The sequence below is a fragment of the Loxodonta africana genome, chromosome 8, assembly GCF_030014295.1.
Source record: "Loxodonta africana isolate mLoxAfr1 chromosome 8, mLoxAfr1.hap2, whole genome shotgun sequence".
Lineage (NCBI taxonomy): Eukaryota > Metazoa > Chordata > Mammalia > Proboscidea > Elephantidae > Loxodonta > Loxodonta africana.
Genome location: NC_087349.1, coordinates 43,100,373 through 43,124,448, shown reverse-complemented (window position 1 = coordinate 43,124,448; position 24,076 = coordinate 43,100,373). Strand labels below are relative to the sequence as shown.

The 24,076-nt window shown below is 35.8% G+C and overlaps 1 protein-coding gene across 7 annotated transcripts in view; it reads right to left on the bottom strand.

Moving 5' to 3' along the window:
* The window catches only part of NAMPT (nicotinamide phosphoribosyltransferase), a 104,907-nt gene that overhangs the window by 73,123 nt on the left and 7,708 nt on the right, over positions 1–24,076 (bottom strand). For all 7 annotated transcript variants that reach the window (XR_010322657.1, XR_010322658.1, XR_010322656.1 and 4 more), the window contains 6 exons: positions 21,714–21,870; positions 19,458–19,561; positions 17,478–17,606; positions 10,037–10,195; positions 9,074–9,210; positions 4,205–4,430 (listed from right to left, as the gene is read on the bottom strand). Coding sequence is in view for 3 of the 7 variants with exons in the window: in XM_064289852.1 (XP_064145922.1) it covers positions 4,205–4,430; positions 9,074–9,210; positions 10,037–10,195; positions 17,478–17,606; positions 19,458–19,561; positions 21,714–21,870 (912 nt within the window). In the remaining 4 variants the exon portion in view is untranslated. The remainder of the gene's footprint in view (positions 1–4,204; positions 4,431–9,073; positions 9,211–10,036; positions 10,196–17,477; positions 17,607–19,457; positions 19,562–21,713; positions 21,871–24,076) is intronic.

Genomic DNA, 24,076 nt, shown 5'->3' with positions numbered 1-24,076 from the left:
ACATAAAAATTCTGTATTAATGACTAAGTTTGTTCTTGTAACTAGCCATATACATTTTTATTACATAACAGTTAAAAGGTGAAGCCTATTACATTTGCTAAAAGCAAATCTGTTAATATTTTAGGCTAAGACACCACCTTCGGAATAGCCCATCATTAAGGATAAGAACCCCCATGTGTCTGTCAGTTTGTTGTACTGTGGGGGCTTATGTGTTGCTGTGATGCTGGAAGCTATGCCACTGGTATTAAAAAACTGGCACGGTCACCCATGGCGGAGAGTTTTTCAGCTGAGCTCCTAGACTAAGACAGACTAGGAAGAAGGACCCAACAGTCTACTTCTGAAAAGAATTAGCCAGTGAAAACCTTATGAATAGCAGCAGAACACTGTCTGATATAGTGCCGGAAGAGGAACCCCTCAGGTTGGAAGGCACTCAAAATATGACTGGGGAAGTGCTGCCTCCTGAAAGTAGAGTCAACCTTAATGACATGGATGGAGTCAAGCTCTTGGGACCTTCCTTTGCTGATGCGGCATGACTCAAAATGAGAAGAAACAGCTGCAAACATCCATCAATAACTGGAACCTGGAATGTATGAAGTATGAATCTAGGAAAATTGGAGCTCGTCAAAAATGAAATGGAACGTGTAAACATCGATGTCCTAGGCATTAGTGAGCTGAAATGGGCTGGTACTGGTCATTTTGAATCAGACAATCATATGGTCTACTACGCTGGGAATGACAACTTGAAGAGGAATGGCATTGCATTCATCGTGAAAAAGAACACTCCAAGGTCTGTCCTGAAGTATATCGCTGTCAGTGATAGGATAATATCCATACGCCTACAAGGACGACCAGTTAATATTACTATTATTCAAATTTACACACCAGTCACTAAGGACAAAGATGAAGAAGCTGAAGATCTACACCAACTATTGCAGTCTGAAACTGATCGAACATTCAATCAGGATGCACTGATAATTACTGGTGACTGGAATGTGAAAGCTGGAAACAAAGAAGAAGGATAGATGGTAAATATGGCGTTGGTGATAGAAATGATTGAATTTTGCAAGACCAACGACTTCTTCCTTCCAAATACCTTTTTTCACCAACATAAACAGCAACTATACACATGGGCCTCACCATTTCTGGAACATACAGGAATCAAGTTGGCTACATCTGTGGAAAGAGATGATGGAAAAGCTCAATATCATCAGTCTGGTTAAGGCCAGCAGCTGACTGTGGATCAGATCATCAATTACTCATACGCAAGTTCAAGTTGAAGCTGAAGAAAATTAGATCAAGTCCATGGGAGCCAAAGTACGATCTTGAGTATATTCCACCTGAATTTAGAGGCCATCTCAAGAACAGATTTGATGTGCTGAACACTAATGACCAAAGACCAGATGAGTTGTGGAAGGACATTATACGTGAAGAAAGCGAGAGGTCATTAAAAAGACAGGAAAGAAAGAAAAGACCTAAATGGATGTCAGAAGAGACTCTGAAATTTGATGTTGAATGTCAAGCAGCTACAGCAAAAGGAAAAAATGATGACGTAAAAGAGCTGAACAGATGATTTCAAAGTATGGCTCCAATAGACAGATTATCATGACGACATGTGCAAAGACCTGGAGATAAAAAAACCAAGAGGAAAGAACACGTTCACCATTTCTAAAACTGAAGGAACTGAAGAAAATGGTCAAGCCTTGTGTTGCAATACTGAAGTATCCTATGGTGAAAATATTAAACAATGCAGAAAGCATAGAAAGATGGAGGAATACATGGAATCACTACACCAAAAAGAATTGATCAACATTCAACCATTTCAGGGGGTAACACATGATCAGAAACCGATGGTGGTGAAAGAAGTTCAAGCAGCACTAAAGGCAGTGGCAAAAAACAAGGCTCCCAGAATTGACAGAATACCAGTTGAGATGTTTCAACAAATGGATGCAGTGCTGGAAGTGCTCACTTGTCTATGCCAAGAAATTTTGAATGCAGCTACCTGGCCAACCAACTGGAAGAGATCCATATTTATGCCTATTCCCATGAAAGGTGATCCAACCGAACGCAGAATTTATCAAACAATATCACTGATATCACATGCAGGCAAAATTTTGCTGAAGATCATTCAAAAGTGGCTGCAGCAGTGTATCGACGGGAACTGCCAGAAATTCAGGCCAGATTTAGAAGAGGATGTGTAACCAGGGATATCATTGCTGATGTCAGATGGATACTGGCTGAAAGCAGAGAATACCTGAAAGATATCTGCCTGTGTTTTACTGACTATGCTAAGACATTTGACTTTGTGGACCATAACGAATTATGGATTACATTGCAGAGAATGGGAATTCCAGAACACTTGATCGTGCTCATGAGGAATCTGTACATGCATCAAGAGGCAGTCATTTGAATAGAACAAGGGGATACTGCTTAGTTTAAAGTTATGAAAGCTGTGCGCTAGAGTCGTATCCTTTCACCATACCTATTCAATCTGGATGTTGGGCAAATAATCTGAGAAGCTGGACTACATGAAGAACAAGTCATCAGGACTGGAGGAAAACTCATTAATAACCTGTGTTATACAGATGACACAGCTTTGCTTGCTGAAAGTGAAGAGGACTTGAAGCACTTACTGATGAAGCTCAAAGACCACAGCCTTCAGTATGGATTACACCTCAACATAAAGAAAACAAAAATCCTCACAACTGGACCAACAGGCAACCTCATGATGAATGGAGAAAAGATTGAGGCCATCAAAGATTTCATTTTACTTGAATCCACAATCAACACTGGTGGATGCAGCAGTCAAGAGATCAAAACACACATTGCATTGGGCAAATTTGCTGCAAAAGGCCTCTTTAAAGTATTGAAAAGCAAAGATATCACCTTGAAGACTAAGATGCACCTGACCCAAGCCATGGTGTTTTCAATCACCTCATATGCATACGAAAGCTGGACAATGAATAAGGAACACCGAAGAATTGAAGCCTTTGAATTATGGTGCTGGTGAAGAATATTGAATATACACGGACTGTCAAAAAAAAAACCAAACAACAAATCTGTTGTGGAAGAAGTACAACCAGAATGCTCCTTAGAAGCAAGGATGGAGAGACCATGTCTCACATACTTTGGACATATTACCAGGAAGGATTAGTCCCTGTAGAAGGACATCACACTTGGTAGAGCGTCAGCGAAAAGGAGGAAGACTGTCAACGAGATGGATTGACGCAGTGGCGGCAACAATGGGCACAAGCATAGCAAAAATTGTGAGGATGGTGCAGGACCGGGCAGTGATTCATTCTGTTATGCATAGGGTCACTATGAGTCGGAATTGACTTGACCGCAGCTATCAAAAGTAAGGATAAGAAAAGGCGTCCTTGATTCTCTAACCCTCTTTCTTAAGGGGTAAGTAACTGTAAGTAACTTATCATCTAATCATTAGCGGGAAAGTGATTAAATGGGAACACCACAACCAGAAAGTCCTAGACTGGATACTTGTTTTCTTATTTTATATGTTGTATGAGTTGAGCAAGTTTCTTTAACCTCTCTAAGCATGTTTCTTTTTCTACTATACAACAGAGCTTGTTAATATTTATATAAGGTTTTTATGAAGATTAAATGACACAGTTTATGTAAATATCCAACACAGTATTTTTCTAGTAGTACGTATCGAATAATCCTGTTGTTAGTGCTTTTCAAAGAAGGCAAACCAAGTCCTGAACACTAAAAATTCCAACATTATTATACTGAAAAGCAACATTGTTTCAGAGCATCACTACATGAAAAGTATTTTCAAATTACTCTTAATCTACAATACCCTGCACATTTTCTTTTGTACTAAAAACTTCAAAGGTACAGCAGTGACTTGTGATAATGGAAAAGAAGCCACAAATAAACCTGATAACCATTTCACATGATTGGTTAAAATGGTATAATGCTATCAATTAATTTTGAAGGTAAGTAGAAAAAGTATCTATTCAATAGTACATAACTGTCATCTGACAGTATAAATTACCCACAACTACTTTCTCTGTTATTAATTGATGTGTGGCCTTGGGCAAATCTATTACTCTCTCTGGGTCACAACTCTAAAATATGTGGGCTTGTCTAGACAGCTGTGAAATGGTGTGTGTAAATGAAATTATGAGCAGTGTCGAGCAGTTGGCCTACAGGCATTTTAATAATCAAGTTACATATCAAAATTTACCTTTAATACAGTGTCAAGAGGATTTCCAGAATCAGGTCTGATTATTAGTGGTGCCTCTGTACTTCTTGATACTATTAAATGTCTCAGATCTTCACCCCATATTTTCTCACATGCATTATAAATGTCATAGCTATCGCTGACCACAGACACAGGCACTGATGAAAACTGTGTTACTATATGTTCAAAAGCATCTTTTTCATGGTCTTTCCCCCAAGCTGTTATGGTGCTAGAAAACAAAATGAAAATACAGATTTACTCAGGAGACACATTATCTATTTCTGAATCATCTGTTAATCATTTCTCATGCTTACTACAGTACACCATCAACATCACAGAGAAGACCAATGATTTAGGTTAATGAATGGATAAGTTGAATTTCTGACCGAATCATGCCTTGGCCAATTCATATTTAATAATATAAGTAACCTTGCTCCTCTCCAATAATTATTAAATTTACTTAATATTTAAGTCAAAGTCAACCAATTAGAAACTCTTTTATTTTGGTATTTCTGAACCTACCCATTTAAAATCAGTAGCTAAAAAAGCACTTTCTGAACGTCCTCTATATTTTAAGTCCAGATGTTAGAAAGAATGAGCACACAGTTCCATTATTTTTGCCAGGCAATGCAAGTACTTTGCTCTTTTCTGTGATTTTTCAAAACCATATAATAGTAGGGGCATAGCTTCTGTCTTTATCTTTCAAAATCTTACATGGAGAGGTAAGTACTTAAAAAAAAACACCCACTGCTATTTACACTATCCCACAAATACATGTAACTCTTTCTCAGTTTTATCTTCAAGTGGCCTGTAACAGGTAGTCATTTATCTTATTTATAGAACAGATTGGATATTCTATTATAAAATAGAATAATCCACTGATATCAAGTCAATTCCAACTCACAGCGACCCTATAGGACAGAGTAGAACTGCCCATAGGGTTTCCAAGGCTGTAAGTATTTACAGAAGCAGGCTGCCACATCTTCCTCCCTTGGAGTGGCTGATGGGTTTGAACCGCTGATCTTGTGGTTAGCAGCTGAGCACTTTAACCACTGCATCACCAAGGCTCCTTAAAATAGAGTAGCACATATTAATATATGCCCAAAATAAGAATCTTAGTATTTTGTTTGAGCAAAACATAATTAGGATTGACAAAAAAGTGAGATTTTTTTTTTCTGTTAATTCCAACAACAAAGATAAAAGTAGTTTGGGACTATCCATGTCACTGCATCTTTCAATTAGGCAAGAATGGCTATAGTAATTTTTACAATGTCCTCAATAGTGGTTTTACTTATAAGTACTTATTGGTTAATTTTTAATTTTAAATAATTAAAAAAATTCTTAACAGGGTTTCATAATGAATTTGAACATTTTGCCATTTCCTCATGCCAAACAATTTTTCTCTCTCCCTAATTTTGTAATCTTTTAGATATATAATTATCTCAAAACCGAAGTCACACTAATTTATGTTTTATCAATTCATAATTTATTTTCCTAAAGGCTGAATGAACAACTTTTCCACAGTATCAATGGTATGCTTTGGGTCTGAGCATGCATACTTTAGGATTATAAAGACTTAGCTACCCAGAGACTACTCTGGTCTGAAATTGAGAGATAGTCTATTTATATAGACTCATTTAATAGCAAACACTCTTTAACAACTGCTGAGGTTGCCAGTAGCTGATGAAAATTCTCCACTCCATGCAAACATGCACACACAAAAATTAAAATTAAGACTTGAATGAAAACAAGCCCCCTTTTAATATTCAGAATTGCTACTGTCCTCTTCATAGAAAAGAGAATTAAGCTCAATGAACACCAACAAGGGACAGCTTTGCAATGTAAGAATAAACTCCTACAGTTAGAGGTCATTGCTTATGCAGTTATTTTTACTAGAGTTGTATCAATACAGTCATCTAACTTTGCTATTTGTGTGTATCATGTCTAGCAGGTTCAAAAGGCAATTTTTAGTCCTTATCTTATTTGCTTTCCCTATGGCACTGACTTTTCCTGAAGCTTTCTGACTTGAATGATATCTTCCACTTTGAGTTTTTTCTATTTCAAAGGCTCCTCTTCAGGCTCTTTCTTCAACCTATTCTGTCAAATGTCAATATTTCTCAGGGCTCTGACCTGGGCACTTGCCTCCCTCTGTATGCCTCCCTGTGTGAAACACTCAAAGTTTCTAAACATATTCTTGTGATGATAGCTTCCAAAAATCTATATTTTGCCCCAGGTTTTTCTTCAGAGCTTCAGATCTATTTTGTTGAATATCTTCATTTCATCATACCATGATTCACTTCCTCTACACATTTATGCTGTAACTTACTCGGAAATTGTGGTTTACCTAACTCACTTCTCCATTAGACTTCCCATTCTTTTAGTACAGTTATTTGTATATGTTGTTCAATGAATTCTACCTATGCTATGATCTTAATTTCAAACATCAAATTAAATTTACACCTTTCCAAAGCTTGAAGGAAAAAGTTATGTAGTTGAATATTTCTAAGTCCAGATGCATATATTCTTTAAGAAAATATACTTCTATTTTCAATAATGGCAATCCTGGAAAGTTGTAGTTTTCTTATTTTAAAAGTTATTTTACATGTTAGCTCATTTATCCTCAATGACATTCTTGATGCTGAAGATGTAAAATTTTAGCTTCTCCTTTTGTTTGGTTGGATGAAACTGAAAGACAGAGAGATAATTGACTTGCCCAAGGCCATCTGGTATGTCAGCTGTGAGGTCACTCAGGTTTCCCAACTTTCAGTCCTATGTTCTTTCACTATACTATGCTGTTGTTTCAAAGACTTGTATAAGTTTGTATAAAGGACTATGTATAAGAACACATGAAAGGTTTTTATATATTAAGGAGGCAAATTTACAAACATGGTAAATATTATTGGATCATGAAAAGTAAAATGGATTTTCACTCTGTGCACATGTATAGTGTCCACCCCCTTTTAACATGAAAGCCCTGAAGCCAATATTATTGTTATTCTCAGATTTGCTGTATCATATTCATGGTGTTATTCCAAACCAAAACCAAACCCAGTCCCGTCAAGTTGTTTCCGACTCATAGCGACCCTATAGGACAGAGCAGAACTGCCCCATAGAGTTTCCAACAAAACCAGCAATGAAGAGTCTAATATACACATACTACAGTAACTTCTTAATCCAAGAATCATATATATCGAGGCCCAAAATAAAAATACTCTGGCCCTAAACCTTTTTTTTGTTAATGACAACTTCATTTCTCCAGTTAAGCAGGCTTGAAACTTGTAAGTAAAAATGTTCAGCAAGGCCCTGCTCAGACAGCAATGCTCATAAATTTTTAGTTGAATCTACTCTCTCCTAGACCCAGATTCAAATCACCAAGTTATAGCAATTTTCTCTCTCAAACCATTGCTCACATTTATCCATTTCTTTCCATTCACTTAGCCACATAGTTCTGGACCTCATCACATCTCTCAAGGCTGCTGCAACACTTTCCTATAAAAGCCTCCTAACTTCCAGTTTCTCCTTATTCAATCCATAGGGTAGCCTGTTATCAAAATAATTTTTCTAAAATATTTATCTGATGACATCATTTCTTTGCTCAAAAACTCCAATGCCTGACACTATAAGAAAATGTCTAAGAATAACTTAGCATAATGTACACATTTGTCAACATTCAGTATCAAAATGAATTTGAGGCCCCTTATGAACCTAAACCTACTTTCCCAGTCTATCTTATATTTCCTACAAAATCTCTGTTTCAGCTCTTATTCCTCAATTTCACACTCCACTCTTTCATTTATGCTCTTTCAGCATGATGCCTGACACTTGGTAGATACACAATATTTACTCAGAGAAGGAATTCTCCCCCAACACTGGCCATTAAGTTTTACCACTCCTTCAAAAACTCATCTCTATAAAACCTTTCTTGGTCTTGCCAGTGGAATATGATTCTTCCTTTGCACGATGTAGCACTTTAATTGTGCTTCTTTCAAAGTACTTAATCAACAGAGCAAAATGTTACCAATGTACTATTTTTATATTGGAGACAGGGTCAGTTTTTTTTTTTTTTTTTTAAATCTCTATTTCTTGTAGCGCGCAGCAGACTGCCTTGCATATGAAAGCTGGTCAACTAATACCCATCAAACAATAATAAAAAAAATCAGCTTTATTCTCAACTCACTCCTGGTTTTAGTACCCTATACAGTTTTCAAGTACTAGAACTTAATATACATCTTTCATTTGATTACAGTAAATAATTTGCATTGTAAAAACCAGATGTGTCTTTATTGGGCCATTGTTGACGTACATTTTAAAAATCTCATTGACTTTCAATAACGTTAACTCTAGGACCAAAGCAGCTATAGCTGGATTACAATTTCCTTCTAGTTTAATTTGAGATGGTTTAGTAAGAGCAGACAAGGATGCGTAAATAGAATCTCTACATTCTTCCTTTCATCAAAAGGGCTTATTCACCTCACAAGCCCTTTTGAAAGTATTGAGTCCAGAAGACCATTTCCAGAGCAAAGATAGGTAAGGTCATGAAGAATAGCAGGGAAAGGAAAAACAAGTGAGCAGTTTTTAGAACATGTGTTTCTAGACTAACTTTAATGAAGAATAAAACCTATCTGCCCATGGCAACACAGCAGTTGGAAAAAAAAAAAAAAAACCCTAAAATGTTTCTACCAGGATGGTTAAAACTTACCCACACTTTCTGATACTAATCTTTACACAAAGTACAAATTCCAAATTTGTACTACTTAAGGTCACATAGTTTTACTGTAGTAACCTGGCTCCTTAGTAAAGCAAAACATCACTGAGTTACAAATCCAAGAGTTAAAAAAAGTAATTCGAGGATGAAAACAATCAGAATTTTACCTGTGTTCTGCTGCTGGAACAGAATAACCAGGAACAGGATCTTTTGTTCCGTAGTATTTTTTAATTAAAGCAATTCCAGCTACTGTATCTGTTCCTTTGAAGTTAACCAAATGAGCAGAGGCTCCTATGCCAGCAGTCTGGAAAATAAACCATAAACAAAAACCACCCAAAAAAGAAAAACTCATAATTGAGGTATATATAGCACAGCTCCCAAAGGAATTACCTTTCTTTAGCTATTCTTAGAGATATTTAACTATTATCAGAGATTACAGTTCCTTATGACAGACTCAGTTTTTTCATAAATATTAAAGGATTCAAATGTTACTCTTCAAAGAGATCTATCTGACAGTATCCACTCCAATTCCAGTCACTCTCTAGTCCCTTACCTTGCCTGGTGCTTCTCTGTAGCATTATCTAACATCTGATATATTTACTGTGTGTGTCTATGTATCTACCTACCACATAAGGACAGAGACTATTTTGTTGAAGGCTATATCCCATGTACCTTTAACAGAGGCTGATACATAGTAGTTATTTTAAATACACACACACACATATATATGTACAGGTATATGTGTATGTGTGTGTATATATATATACACACACATACATATATATAAAAAACAAAAAATCTGTTGCCGTCGAGTCGATTCCAACTCACAGTGACCCTGTGAGTCAGAGTAGAATTGCCCCATAGAGTTTCCAAGGAGCGCCTGGTGGATTTGAACTGCCGATCTTTTTGGTTAGCAGCTGTAGCTCTTAACCACTATGCCACCAGGGTTTCCTGTATATATATATATATATATATACATGTATATATTTGTTAACTAAATCTTTGGAATTTCACAGACGTGGTTTACTTAGAACAAAGACCAATCCCAACAACTTCCCCCAAAGTTTACAGTGCTAATCAAACCCAAAATCCACATTTTATTAAATGAAGTTTATCTCACAATTTCTTACCTCCTGGGAAGAGACTCCTCTGTAGCCAAAATCATGTAACTTGTATTCCAGACCATCTAAGTTACCAGAAGTTTCTAACAAATATTTGGCCAATATTTTCTTCTGCTCCCTTGAATTTGTGGCCACTGTGATTGGGTACCAAGACTGAACAAGTATAGTCTGTAGTAACAAAATTAACCACAAATAATAATACATAAAATATTGAGTTCTTTCTGAGGAAAATCTTAGCTTTCTCTGCAAATATGTCCTGGACTTTCATAATACTAGAAATACCAATTAGACTTTTCAACTGCATAAAAGGATGCCCACCATGAGCATTCCAGATACAGTGCACAGCTAAGTTCTCAAATCAGCAACATAGAAGATAAGCACACCAGGTTATGAACAGTAGAAAACATCTAATTCTTTGTTACTTAGTTTCAATCCAAAGCTCCAAAGAAGCAAATAATATTTTGAAAAGTTACCTGTGATGAAAGGTCAGTTTTTAAAAATTTCTAATCTGCCACAGATTGATAGTTTTATAAATACACTCGCACTTGGTTAAGGCAATGTCAAATTGCCACCAAAGTTTCTAAATGTTTACCCACAATTTTTGTACTTGACTCAGTGTGAACCTGTAACAAATAAGTTTGTGAAACAACGCTGTCCATGGACTACATCTTGTGTAGTAGCAGTCTCAAGGTATTATTCATTTACTTCTCTAGGGAGTCTATTTTTTCTTTATATCTAAGATGATGACTGGATTAACACAGTGGCTGCAACAATGGGCTCAAACACAGCAACAATCATGAGGATGGCACAGAACTGTGCAGCGTTTCATTTTGTTGTATGGAGGGTCGTTAAGAGTCAGAAATGACTTGATGGTACCTGTCATGGATTGAATTATGTGTCCCCCCCCCCCCCAGTATCTGTCAACTTGGCTAGGTCATGATTCTCAGTATTGTATGACTGTCCACTGTTTTGTCATCTGATGTGATTTCCCTGTGTGTTGTAAATCCTATCACTATGATGTTAATGAGCTGGATTAGTGGCAGTTATATTGATGAAATCTACAAGATTAGATAGTGTCTTAAGCCAATCTCTCTTAACACATAAAAGACAGAATCGATCAGAGAGATGTGGGGACCTCATACCACCAAGAAAGCAGTGCCGGGAGCAGAGCACGCCCTTTGGACCTGAGGTTCCTGCGTGGAGAAGCTCCCAGACCAAGGGAAAACTGATGACAAGGACCTTCCTCCAGAGCTGATAGAGAAAGACTTCCCCTGGCGCCAGCATCCTGAATTCGAACTTCTAGTCTACTGGACGGTGAGAGAATAAACTTCTCTTTGTTAAAGCCATCCACTTGTGGTATTTTTGTTATAGAAACACTAGATGACTAAGACAGCACCTAACAACAACAACATGACTACTTGAGATATTTCAGCTTAACTGTAGAGAACTCTATTCGCTGACTTATGCTTTACTTTATTCCCTTAGCTTTTTATCAAAGATAATTATAAGAAAACCATAGAAACATTTTTGGATTTGTTATAAAACTGCAAGGTCACTGTTCATTTTGTTATACACTGTCTATTGCATAAGATCCTAAATGGGGAAATGAAGCATTGCTTCCTGTTGTTGTTGTTAGGTGCTGTCAAGTCTGTTCTGACTCATAGCAACCCTATGTACAACAGAATGAAATACTGCACCATCATTGTTATGGTTGAGCCCATTGTTGCAGCCACTGTGTCAATCCATTTCGTTGCGGGTCTTCCCCTTTTTTGCTAACCCTCTACTGTACCAAGCACGATGTCCTTCTCTAGGGACTGGACTCTCCTGAGAACACGTCCAAAGTATGTAAGACAAAGTCTTGCCATCCTTACTTCTAGTGAGCATTTTGGCTGTACTTCTTCCAAGACAGACTTGTTCATCCTTCTGGCAGTTCATGACATAGTATTCTTCACCAACACTGTAATTCAGAAAAGCCATCAATTCTTCTTCAGTCTTCCTTATTCATTGTCCAGCTTTTGCAAGCATGTGAGGCTTCTAAGGTGCATTCTGGCTGTACTTCTTCCAGCACAGATATGTTCATTGTTCTGGCAGTCCATATCATATTCAGTGAATACCCTCCCCTCTAATCTTTATCTTCTCTAAACTTATTATTCATATTATCATCAGTTATTTTTCTAAAACAAGTTTTATTTAGGTTACTTCATTCCTTAAAAGCCTTTATTGGCTATCTATTATCCACAGGGGGAAAAAAGTCATTTCATAGAGAATTTAAGGCGATCCCTAATCTTGACCTGTCTACCATCTAAATGTTTACCTACATCTTTCATGAGTACACTGCCATCCCTATTGGTTTATTTGCCATTCTAAAAGCACTGTGCCATTTCCTCAATTCCTCTTTCCCTTTATAAAAAGCTTATTTATTTTCCTTTTCCTTAGATGGAATGAAGTTTTTTTTTTGCTACTAACTCAGCACTAACTCTTACCTACATTGTTGCTGTTAGGTGCCAACAAGTCGTTTTCAACTCATAGTGACCCTACGTACAACAGAACGAAACACTGCCCGGTCCTGCATCGTCCTCACAATTGTTGTTATGCTTTAGCACACGGTTGCAGCCACTGTGTCAACCCATCTCATTGAAAAACTTGTCATTTTCACTCACCCTCTATTTAACCAAACATGATGTCCTTCTCCAGGGTCTGGTCCCTCCTGAAAACATGTCCAAAGTTTGTGAGATGAAGTCTCCCCATTCTTGCTCCTAAGGAACATTCTGGCAGGACTTCTTCCAAGACAGATTTGTTCGTTCTTTTGGCAGTCCATGGTATATTCAATAGTCTTCACCAACACCATAATTCAAAGGCGTCGATTCTTTTTCAGTCCTCCTTATTCATTTACAGCTTTTGAATGCATATGAGGGCACTGAAAATACCATGGCTTGCGTCAGGCACACCTTAGTGCTTAAAATAACATCTTTGCTTATTAACACTTTAAAGAGATCTTTTGCAGCAGATCTGCCAATGCAATGTGTCTTTTGATTTCCCGACTGCTGCTTCCATGGGTGTTGACTGTGGATGCAAGTAAAATGAAATCCTTGACAACCTCAATCTTTTCTCCGTTTATCATGATGTTTATTGGTTCACTTGTGAGGATTTCTGTTTTCTTTATTTGAAGTGCAATCCATACTGAAGGTTGTACTCTTTGATCTTCATCAATAAGTGCTTCAAGTCCTCTTTGCTTTTAGCAAGCTAGGTTGTGTCATCTGCGTACTGCAAGTTGTTAATCAGTTTTCCTCCAATCTTGATGCCCTGTTCTGCATATAGTCCAGCTTCTTGGATTGTTTGCTCAGCATACAGACTGAATAAGTACGATGAAAGGACACAACCCTGATGCACGCCTTTCCTGACTTTAAACCATGCAGTATCCCCCGTTCTGTTTAAATGTACAGGTTCCTCATGAGCACAATTAAGTGTTCTGAAATTCCCATCATTTGCAACTTTACCCATAATTTGCTATGATCCACACAGTCAAATGCCTTTGTATAGTCAATAAAACACTTATTTACATTAGTAGTTAGTTAAGAATGAATTGCCCCCGACCCCAAGTATTAGTCGTATCACTCTAAATTCTGTGCTCAGTATTTTTTTTTGTATATAGCTGGTACTCAATCAAGATTCACTTGCTGAGTTTAATTCAATCAACTTTCACATTTTAATGCAACTCAAATATTGTTGTGTTTTAAAGGTAGTAGATTAACCTTATCCCTGGAAAAATGCCAGAAAAGGAAGGAAAGGATTATTAAGCAGTGATTCTTCATATTGCCTTTTCCCTTCCACTGTCCTATAAAATCAGCTTAAATTACACTTACTATAACAACTCCCTTTTCAAAAAGATTACTGTAGATGTAAGTAAGGAAAAAAAAAAGGCACGTTAGTTTGGGTTAATCCAACCAAGGTCTAATAAAATGGCCTTGTTAGAAACTTTGACAAAACAGCGATTTTCCCACACAAAAATAAAAACTTCAGGCAAACGAACCCGCAGATTTCATTTAAGAAGTGTTTATCATAACGTTAATGTGCATAATAAAAAATCTGAAAGAATGAGAAACTATTGTATAGAAAGGGCATTGGACCTACTCTGTTTAATAGTCCATTTATCTCTCAGAGCTCCATTTCCTCATCTGAGGGGGGCATTTGATTAATGTAATGGTTTTTAAAGTCCTGTTTTCTTTTCTATAGCAGAGAAATTTTGCTTTCTGGTGGGAGAGAGGGTTAAGTTTAGCCCAATGTGCTTGCTCTTTAGCCTCTTTGGTGAGCCTGAGACAGTTTTGCAAAACCCATATGGTCTCTTAAAACATGTTTCAAAATCTGATTAGAGGACTAAGGTTACTTCTAGCACTAATAATGAAATTGATAAAACAATTCAGTAATTGTAGTTGGTTTTAAAATTCACTGTACCACTACTTGGAACCCTGGCGACATAGTGGTTTTAAGAGCTCGGCCGCTAACCAAAAGATCAGAAGTTGAAATCCACCAGTCACTCCTTGGAAACCCTATGGGGCAGTTCTACTCTGTCCTGTAGGGCTGCTATCAGTTGGAACTGACTCAACAGCACCTAACAACAGCTACCTAGTAAATAACAATCAATGTACAGTTATTAATAACATTAAACATACAGTGAGAAATTGGAAGAAGTACTATTTGTACTATTATTTAAAAGTTTTAAATTAAGGACTATCTGAAGCACATTTTCAAGTTTGTAACAAACAAGTTTGCTGGGCTGGGTAACAGAGTCCTAATATAAGGTGGTAAATGTGGGATTGTTGTTGTATGCAGTCACATCGATTCTGACTCATAACGATCCCATGTGACAGAGGAGATTGCCAGGTCTTTCTCCTTTGGAGCCACTGGGTGGGTCTGAACCACCAACCTTTCAGTTAGCAGCCAAGCGCTTAACTGTTGTGCCACCAGGACTACTTAAATCTGGAATTAAGGATTGATAAGGGTAGGATGAACCTTCTCCACTCTCCCCCCTCAAAATCTCAGAGGATACAAAGTAACTATGAAGAAATCTATTCTGAAGATGTGGTTATTCAAAATAAACACAATTAAAAAACTGACAACAACATAGGATCTGTAACAAACTACAATGTGGGATAGTATCAGACCCTAAATTTTTGTGCTTTAAATAAAAATACCTACCAAGGACAGAAGTTACTAAAAACATAATTTATCAGTAGAGGTACTCCTGGGTGGTGCAAACAGTTAAGCACCCATCTCCTAACTGAGAGGCTGGTGGTTGGAGTCTACCCAGAGGTGCCTCAGAAGAAAGGGCTGTGGAGCAGAGCTCTACTCGGACACACACGGGGTCTCCCTGAGTTGGATCTGACTTGACAGCAAGTCGTTTCTTTTTTTTATATTAGTAGAAAAAAGGGTAAAGTTGATGTAAGTTCTGTTTTGGGTTATAAGCAACAGAAAACAAGGGTTTATGTAACATTCTTTGTACAAAATCTGAGTCTCAAATATTAGATTTTATGTTTAACAATTTTTTGTATTAAAAAGGGTAATATTCATACACTTGCTAACAAACTACCACTCTAAGATGTCTAGATATTACATTTTTTATTTTATGGTTTCTTACTGAAATAGACCAAAAATAACAACGGTTATTGAACAGGCTCTCTGAAATATTTTTTAAAAGCCTAGTAAAACAAAAAAAAAAATCCATGACTGTTGAGTCAATTCCAACTCACAGGGTAGAACTGCCCCACAGGGTTTCCAAGGCTATAAATCCTTACGGAAGTGGATTGCCACATCTTCCCTTGGATTGGTCAGTGGGTCTGAACCACCGACCTTTTTGGTTAGCAGCCAAGCGTTTTAACCACTGCGCCACCAGAGCTCCTAAAAGCCTAGAAGAGGCTAAAGGAAAATGCGTATGAAGCAAGGCAGAATGGTAACCAGCTCTCTAGTTCCATAAATATCTGCTTTAGGGAAGTTCAGTTAGACACAAGAGATAGTCCTTATTGATTATATCTTCAATCAGGAAACTAAAAAAAAAAAATGAAAAAAAAGATTATCCACAGATCATGATTTTTAAAGTAAGATTTATCTGTTTGGGATCTTTTGGCAGTTTAGGTAAAAGGTGAGACTAGATGATGTGGTTAAGAACTCTTTTCTTTTGTGTTATGTAACGCCATGGCCTCAAAATCGGTATTTACCAGTACAAATACTACAACAGCTTACAAAAACTAGTACAATACATTCTCCTCTACTTTAGTTAATACCTACCTAGTCAGCAGGCTATTTAGATTTTTATTTTAGTTAACTGCACATTTTTTCTGAGGTGCTTATTAACCTATTATTAGTTAATGGCCCATCAAGAGTCTAATAAGAAAGTTTTTAACAACTTGTCAACTGAGCAAAAACGTATTTCAAATATTTTCTTTTTCAAAAAAATTTCCAGTCTTTATAAACCTCAAATGTATTATTTTATAATATAACAACAAATTAGCTTAACCAATAAACTAATAAGAGTCAATTATAAGCATTAAGTAAACATGTCTCAGAGAGTTACTTTCGACGGTATTTCCTCTTATAGATAAAATCTCAAACTCCTGAGAAGTTAGATTATTAGTATCGAAACTTCAACCATGTGAAAAAATACGACTGCTTAGATACTGATGCAAGGAAAAGAAAAAGGTTTGCAATAAACCCAGAGCCCATAATGTACCCCCCTTCCTTTTAGGCTTAGAAATGAAATATGAACGACTCCTGAATGTATTAAGCAAGAGGCGAGGCGGAAACTATCAGATGATAGAATCCAGGGCCTATAACTAGATAAGGCTGAAGAAATTACTTATTAGAAGTTAGAACAAAATTCCTTTAGTCTAACTGAAATAGAATATCCATAAAATGTCTCAAGTTACTAAAAACTTCCCAGTGCCTTTTTTCTAATTTTGTTCTAAGATAATTTACATTTAAGATGGCAACAAATAAGATGGAAGCCAACTGAGCTTTAAAAGTAATAACTGTTATTAATTTGATTTAGAGTAAATCTCAGAACATTAGATTTTATTAGAAGGAACCTTAAAGGTTATTTTCAATTGTCATTTTATAGATGAGGAAACTGAGGCCTGGAAAGGTTAAGTAAATTATAAGGCATTGTCCATTGGTGTCGAGTTGATTCCAACTCATAGCGACCCTACAGACAGAGTAGAATTGCCCCATAAGGGTTTCCAAGGCTTTAAATCTTTACAGAAGCAGATTGCCACATCATTCTCCTACAGAGTGGCTGGTGGGTTTGAACCACCGACCTTTTGGTTGGTAGCTGAGAGCTTAACCACTGCGCCACCAGAGCTCCATACAGCTTATTAGTAAATTCTAAACCAGACTCCCAGTTCAATGGTCTTTACATCTTCAATTAAAGAAAAATAATTAAAAAAAAAAAAATTTTCACCTCAATCCAATTTGTAAGCCAGTAACACTCTGGGTCTGTGTTTTCTACTGTGAAGAGAACGTTTCCTCTGGGAATGACAGAGCCCTCAGGAACAGCTTTTACTTCTATTGGAAGTTTCCCCTCATGTTTCTGGTGGGAGACAATAAAGAATTTATTTATTCAACAGATTATACTCAATTACCTGTTTTAATAAGGTTCTTTATATTTTGCAGATGCTAATTTTACTGTCACAGAAGCTTTTGTCATTGCGACTGTAGATGTTATATTATAGTGTTAGTAATCTAATCAGAATATCCTTATCCTCTTAAAATTAGCTAAAATTATTAACAGTTTAAGCTCTGATATTAATTTTTAAATTTTATGCTGTCAAAGAGCTTCTGCTAGGAGCATCTATCACTAGAAAAAAAAAATTTTTTTTTTGGGGGGAGATAATTTCATACTGAACTAAAGAAAAAGTTCCCCCGCCCTTTCAGAAAAAAAAAAGATGAGTTTATTCTAACACATTCCAAAAGTATTCCAAGATAATTACCTTTCTTTTAATAGGCCATTTTCATAAAACTCATTGCCTTTGAGTCAATTCTACTCATAAAACCCAGTGCCATCGAGTCAATTCTACTCATAGCGACCCTAAAGGACAGAGCAGAACTGTCCCATAGGGTTTTCATAAAAGAAAGGCTAAATTTAAACTGGCTGATAAAGAAGGGATAGCTATTAAAGAGGAAAACAAAAAAACACAAGAGAAATCCCGGCTACTTTTTGTGTTGCCAACAACCTTAAACAGGGCTTCATTTTATTCTGTTAGACTTGAAACCATGAGATGGGTCAATCATAACTATACTTTCTATGAGCCTTGGCAACCAATACCCAAATCTTGTTTAACTGACTTATTAATGCAGCAATTAAGTAAAAAAAAACCTGTTTAATGAGCCATACTGGAGGCATCATAACAAAGGATGCTGTCTTTGAAATCCTGGGCTTTGACAGAAAATCGGCAGGGAGACCTGGGACAAGTCACTTAACACCTCTGAGTCTTAGATGTTATGTTTGTAAAACTGGGTTAGACAAGATTATCTCCAGAGAATCTAGGAATTCTCAGATTCTCTGAACATATAATGAAAGATTTATCACCCTGGCCACTGGGGATTATATTAATGAGTATAACCAAAACCAAACCTGTTGCCGACTCATAGCGACCCTTCTTCAAAGGCCCGTAATTAGCAAGTTGTAAAACTCAGTATTATAATATGCGCATGAAAGTTAAAAATATTTTATTTTGTGTTTTATAGTCTTTAGAAGGAAAAAGCTTTCATTTTTAAGGCACAACTTGATTAAAACTTAACAGCATGTTTCTATGACAGTTTCTGACATTTCCAATCTATATTTGTAATAAAGAAAACCGCAGTCAATTTTTATATGTCAATTTCCACATCTCTGGATGCCCAGAAGTTCAAACATTAGATCCAAACATGCTACATATGAATATCACAGTACAATGAGGGATAAAGGAAATGGATCTGTACCAAACCATTCTGCCTATTCAGTTAGGAAATTTCCCAGAATTATTGTGTAGTGATAGACTCACAGCATCTATTTTCATAGATAATCTACAGTCAAGGAAAAGGACCTAAATTCTGAAATAGCGAAATAACCATGCTCTTTATTATGTATCTTCAAAGAAATGATGAAATGACCTTTCCAACAAATTCTGGTTATTCAAATTATAACTTGTTTATATTACAACAAATTACTTTTGTTTATATTATAACAAATTACTTAGATCTGCTAACAATTTGCCATAGAAAGCAAATTTATTAAATGTTACCCATAACTTTTCACAATAATGTCTAAAATAGCTATTATATTCAGGTCAAAAACAGAAAAAAAAAGTTATATTTACAGTCTAATCATCTATTCCTTTGTAAGAAATTTTGAACTAAAAGCAAAAACCAAAACAGGTTAAAACATGAAACCATTTCCTACATCAAGAATGTAGTTCCATCCCTTTTCATTGAAGACATCATCTTGGAAATGCTCTTTGTAAACCTCTTTGGCTTCCTGGATTTTCTCTTCGGTCACCACTTTACCTAAAATGATAAACATTTCTTGCTTATACTTCTAAAGGCATTGTGTGCTGTCAAACCGTCATAGAATTAATGTCCCTAGCTATTTCACCCATTCTGTGCATGAAAATATAAGAACTAAGAGGTTAAATGACACATCCACAGTCAACAGCAGGGCCAGAAAAGGAATCAGCACTTTTAACTTCCAATCACTCACTCTAAGCATAAATGTCAATTTCTTATTTTAAAAGCAGACATGCAGTAGAAAACATTTTTTTTACTAAATGCATAATACTCTTAAAAATCAACAGTGAATTAACTCAACATTAGAAGATATCTTTTCTATCTCTATTAATTTATATATCTTCAAATTTGAGAAAGTAAGTTTTTAATACAGATCATTCAAAAGTTCGTATTTTTTCATTTTTCCAAGTGAACTTTCTCACATTATTCAGGTAATGCTCATACTATAGGCCAACTGAACTAATAGCAAGGTTTAGTTCAATAAACAAAACAAAAGGACTGGGTACTCAAAGTTACCTATGTTTAAGTAGGGGATTAAGGCAAATTTAACACCTCACCTATAAATAAGGATAAGTACATGTAGTTCGTAGGTCTGCTGTGGGAATTAAACTACATGTAAGACCCCTAGTATGATATTGGGCACAAAACAGAAAAGCACCCTTACATAAATACATGTCAGTTCCTCATTTCATGCACCACTGATAATATCTGATAATCCATTGACAGAAAGTATTGGATTCAGTCCTGTTTTAGAGAGACAGGTGTTCATTAAACTAAAACAACTGCCACACTTAAGAGGCATTTAAAGAAGCCAAATGGTGACTATGGCCCTTTCAAATACTGGAGAAGTACAATGATAGGGTTAAATGGGGAAAAAACCGTACTCCCTTGTGATTAAAATGAAGGATGTCTTCAGGGTTGGTAAATCAGAATTTTCAAAATTTCCTTATCTATAAAAACAGAATAGTAAACAAACTACTTAAAAGGTGGTTGTGATGACTAAACGAGTTAAGACTAAGGAAGCATTTACATAAATGCTGGCCCATATTAAAACTTAATGCTGTCAAGTTGATTCCGACTCATAGTGATCCCACAGGACAGAGAACTGCTTCACAGGGTTTCCAAGGAGTGGCTGGCAGATTTGAACTGCTGATCTTTTGGTTAGCAGCTAAATGCTTAACCACTGCACCACCAGGGTTCCTCACCCATATTAGGTGATCTATAAATTTTAGCTATAATTAATAATAGATTATATTTTACTAAGTGTTTAAAGCTGCAGAAGTGAATTACAGTGTGCCATTAATCTTTAGTAACTTTCTCTAGATAAGATAAACTAGTTAATTCATTTAAAGTATCTTGGTTACTCTTGGGGCACAGAAGTACTTTTGATTTCTGGCTAAGTTTTCAATAGTGTAACATTTCTGAACTGTCTGGTCTTAAAATTGCAAGATTACAGAAAGGGGCTATTATTTGTATTTCAAAATTCAACTTAATCTTGTGTTCAATTCTGAGATTATTTTTATATCAAAAGATGAGAGACAAAATTTTCTAAGATGTATAAAAATGCCAGGAATGATTCCCCCCCTGGAAATTCTGTTATAAAATAATTAAAAAACAAAAAAAACATGGAAATGAATTTGGGGATTTCTCTGCTTTGAAATGCATTTGAGACTAAGTCTACATGATGTGTACTTTTGAAAAACAGGCCTTTAAGGTAAAACTAACTAGCATAAAAATGTTCTAATATTTTTGTAGTAATTGCTACCATAGTTCAAAATGAGTTCCCAGGTCAATAACAAATCCTTTACTTTCCATTAATGAATAAAGTCTATCAGCTAACCAGATTAGCCTCAGAAAATTACCGACTTTCCTATGCTTATCCCAAAACTTAACCATCTCAGAAAATGTGGTATTTCTGATATTTAGAATACCAAACACATAACCTGAATTACACTATTCAATGCAATCAAATTAACAGACGAAAAATTTTTTCCCAAACAACTCCTAAAGTAGTTATAATTAAGTAAATTATCATTTTATTCATTAAATATCAAAATTGACTACTCAAAGTTACTTCCAATAACAATAACAGGAGAAAAATTATGAAGTTATATAAAAGCAGTGTTTTAAAATATACTAGGAAAAGTAATACCTCTTAAGTACTTATTAAGAATGTACTGCAACCCATAAAATACTGTTTCCTCGTATTTCACCTTCCTTCCTTTGGCATTTTCTGTCTTCTTTTCACGGCATTCGAAGTAGGAATAAACTTTGCTTGTGTTGGGTGGGTATTGTTTATAGTGAGTAACCTATATAAAGAGAAATACTTCAGTTAGAAAACATCAGAAGAGTAGAATATAAATCACAACAGAAAAGGCTTGAAATTATTTCAAAACTGGAGAAACTATATTTCTTACTTGCTATTGATCATCTGAGTTTCCTGGCTGTACAGAATAAAAAATAAGTATCTTAACTTATTAAGATAATTTTAATAGTTCAGTACCTTAAAGGCAAAACCACAAGACAGTATTAAGTTTTATAAACAAACCTGCTGAACTTAAGGAGGTACAAAGCCTTTAAGCTGGACACTTAAAATAAAATAGGGATTTCATTAGGTCATGGGGAACAGTCCTTTGTTCAGGAAAGGAGAGAAGCCCGGAGCACATACTGAAGTCAGCAGAGTTTGGTACTTGTTACTCTCTAGATTTTTTTTTAGATGCGGTATATTCTGTAAGTCAGTAACCAATGACTTCTTATGAATCTACTGCTTCATCTGTATAATGAGGTACTGAAAGTGATCCTCTTTTAGCCTTCAGAGTTAACACTATAAAAACCTGGACGAGAGCAACAGGAGCAGAAAAATATTGTTCTGTAATCATTCTTTAAAAAAAAAATTACCTCCTAATTGGAAATTGGAAATGAATGCTTACAAAATGTAACATCAAGTCCTTAGGAGTTTAAAACTAGGAAGAGGTCTTTTCACAAATTTCTTTTCTATGAACTTGGGTGAGAGCTACTATTGAAAATCTATCTGCTTCTGTTTTCAAGGCGGAAAAAAAAACTAAAAAATGAGTGCTTACTATAATTTGAATTTTATTTCAATGTTTTAACTACATTAAAACATTTTTACCAGTAAAAAATAACTGGAAGAATAATGTGTATTTGTACAGATGGAAGAGCAGGAGTAATAATGCCCTAAAAGTTTAAGATATGGGGTAAATCAGGAAAATAGTGGAATAAATCTTTGCAGAACAAGTTTCATAGATAAACACTGTGAATACAAACCATTTTTCCTCCTTACCTCTGATCTCAAGCTTAGGAAAGCCAAAGTTTTTCTTTAATTTGGCTGCACAATCTCAGTCCTGGTAAAACTTAGCTTTAACTTAAGCTAACCTGGCTTAGCCCAAAACTTCTAAAATGAGTGTCTTTCCATTGACACTTCTGAATGAAAGTCCTCTACAGATGGATCAAAAGATCACACATTTAATACATTTAATTTCCTGTTTCCGCCAGGCGCTCCTCGGAAACCCTATGGGGCATTGCATAGGGCCACTATGAGTCGGAATCGACTGGATAGCACTGTTGTGTTTTTTTTTCCCCCCATAGTAGAAGCTTACCTCCAATCCTACAGAAACAGCACAGCACTTCTATGCTGCTCAAAAGGTAACCTTGGATGTGAATCTTTATGTTAATATGTGGTCTGATAACTAAGTTAGGCAGGAGAGCTGGAGCTTTCTGTTTTGCTTAGGTACACCAGATATCTAGATACTAACCTAAACGTACAGGAGGCCTCATCAAAACTAGAAATACATGTCAGTGTTTTCAGGTTAAAACCCAGGGACTGATATGACTGCAGTTTTAGTAAGATTTAAGAAGTAGCTAGGTGAAATAGCTAATAGAAAATTCAAAGCAATAAAATCTACTAGCCAATTCACTAAAATATAGACCACACACACACACACGCATGAATGATGGCCTAGTAATAAATACAAGTGATCATTACTTTAGCTACTTAAGAAATTGATTAGGAAAAGACAACACCTAAAAATAAACCCAAAATGCATGTCAAAATAAAAACTTCCAGCTTACTGCCTAAATAATTTCAACTCCTTTAGCGGGAATAATAAATTGAAGTAGAAAAAACTCACCCATGATAAAGTAAAATTTGAAAAAAAAGGTTGGATCACAAAGTGTAAGTTTATAAAAGTCAGATTCATAGTTGTGTCTCTCAATAGTTCAACCTTCTTCACAGTTCAGATGCACTTCTATCAGATTTCAAAGTATTATTTTCCTCTTTTGAGAAGACTAAGCAGTCAAAAGCTGAATGAAAATGTCTCTAAATTATTTAATTCCATCTTGGTTTAAAAGAATACTAAAAATTTTCCATTATATAAATACAGTTCCAGTTCTGGAAAACAATTCAATGTTTGTAATTTTAAAGCTTTACTTTAAGTCGTTTTTTTTTTTGTTTTAAATTATAGTACTTTATAACCTACTTTTGCATAAATATTAGGA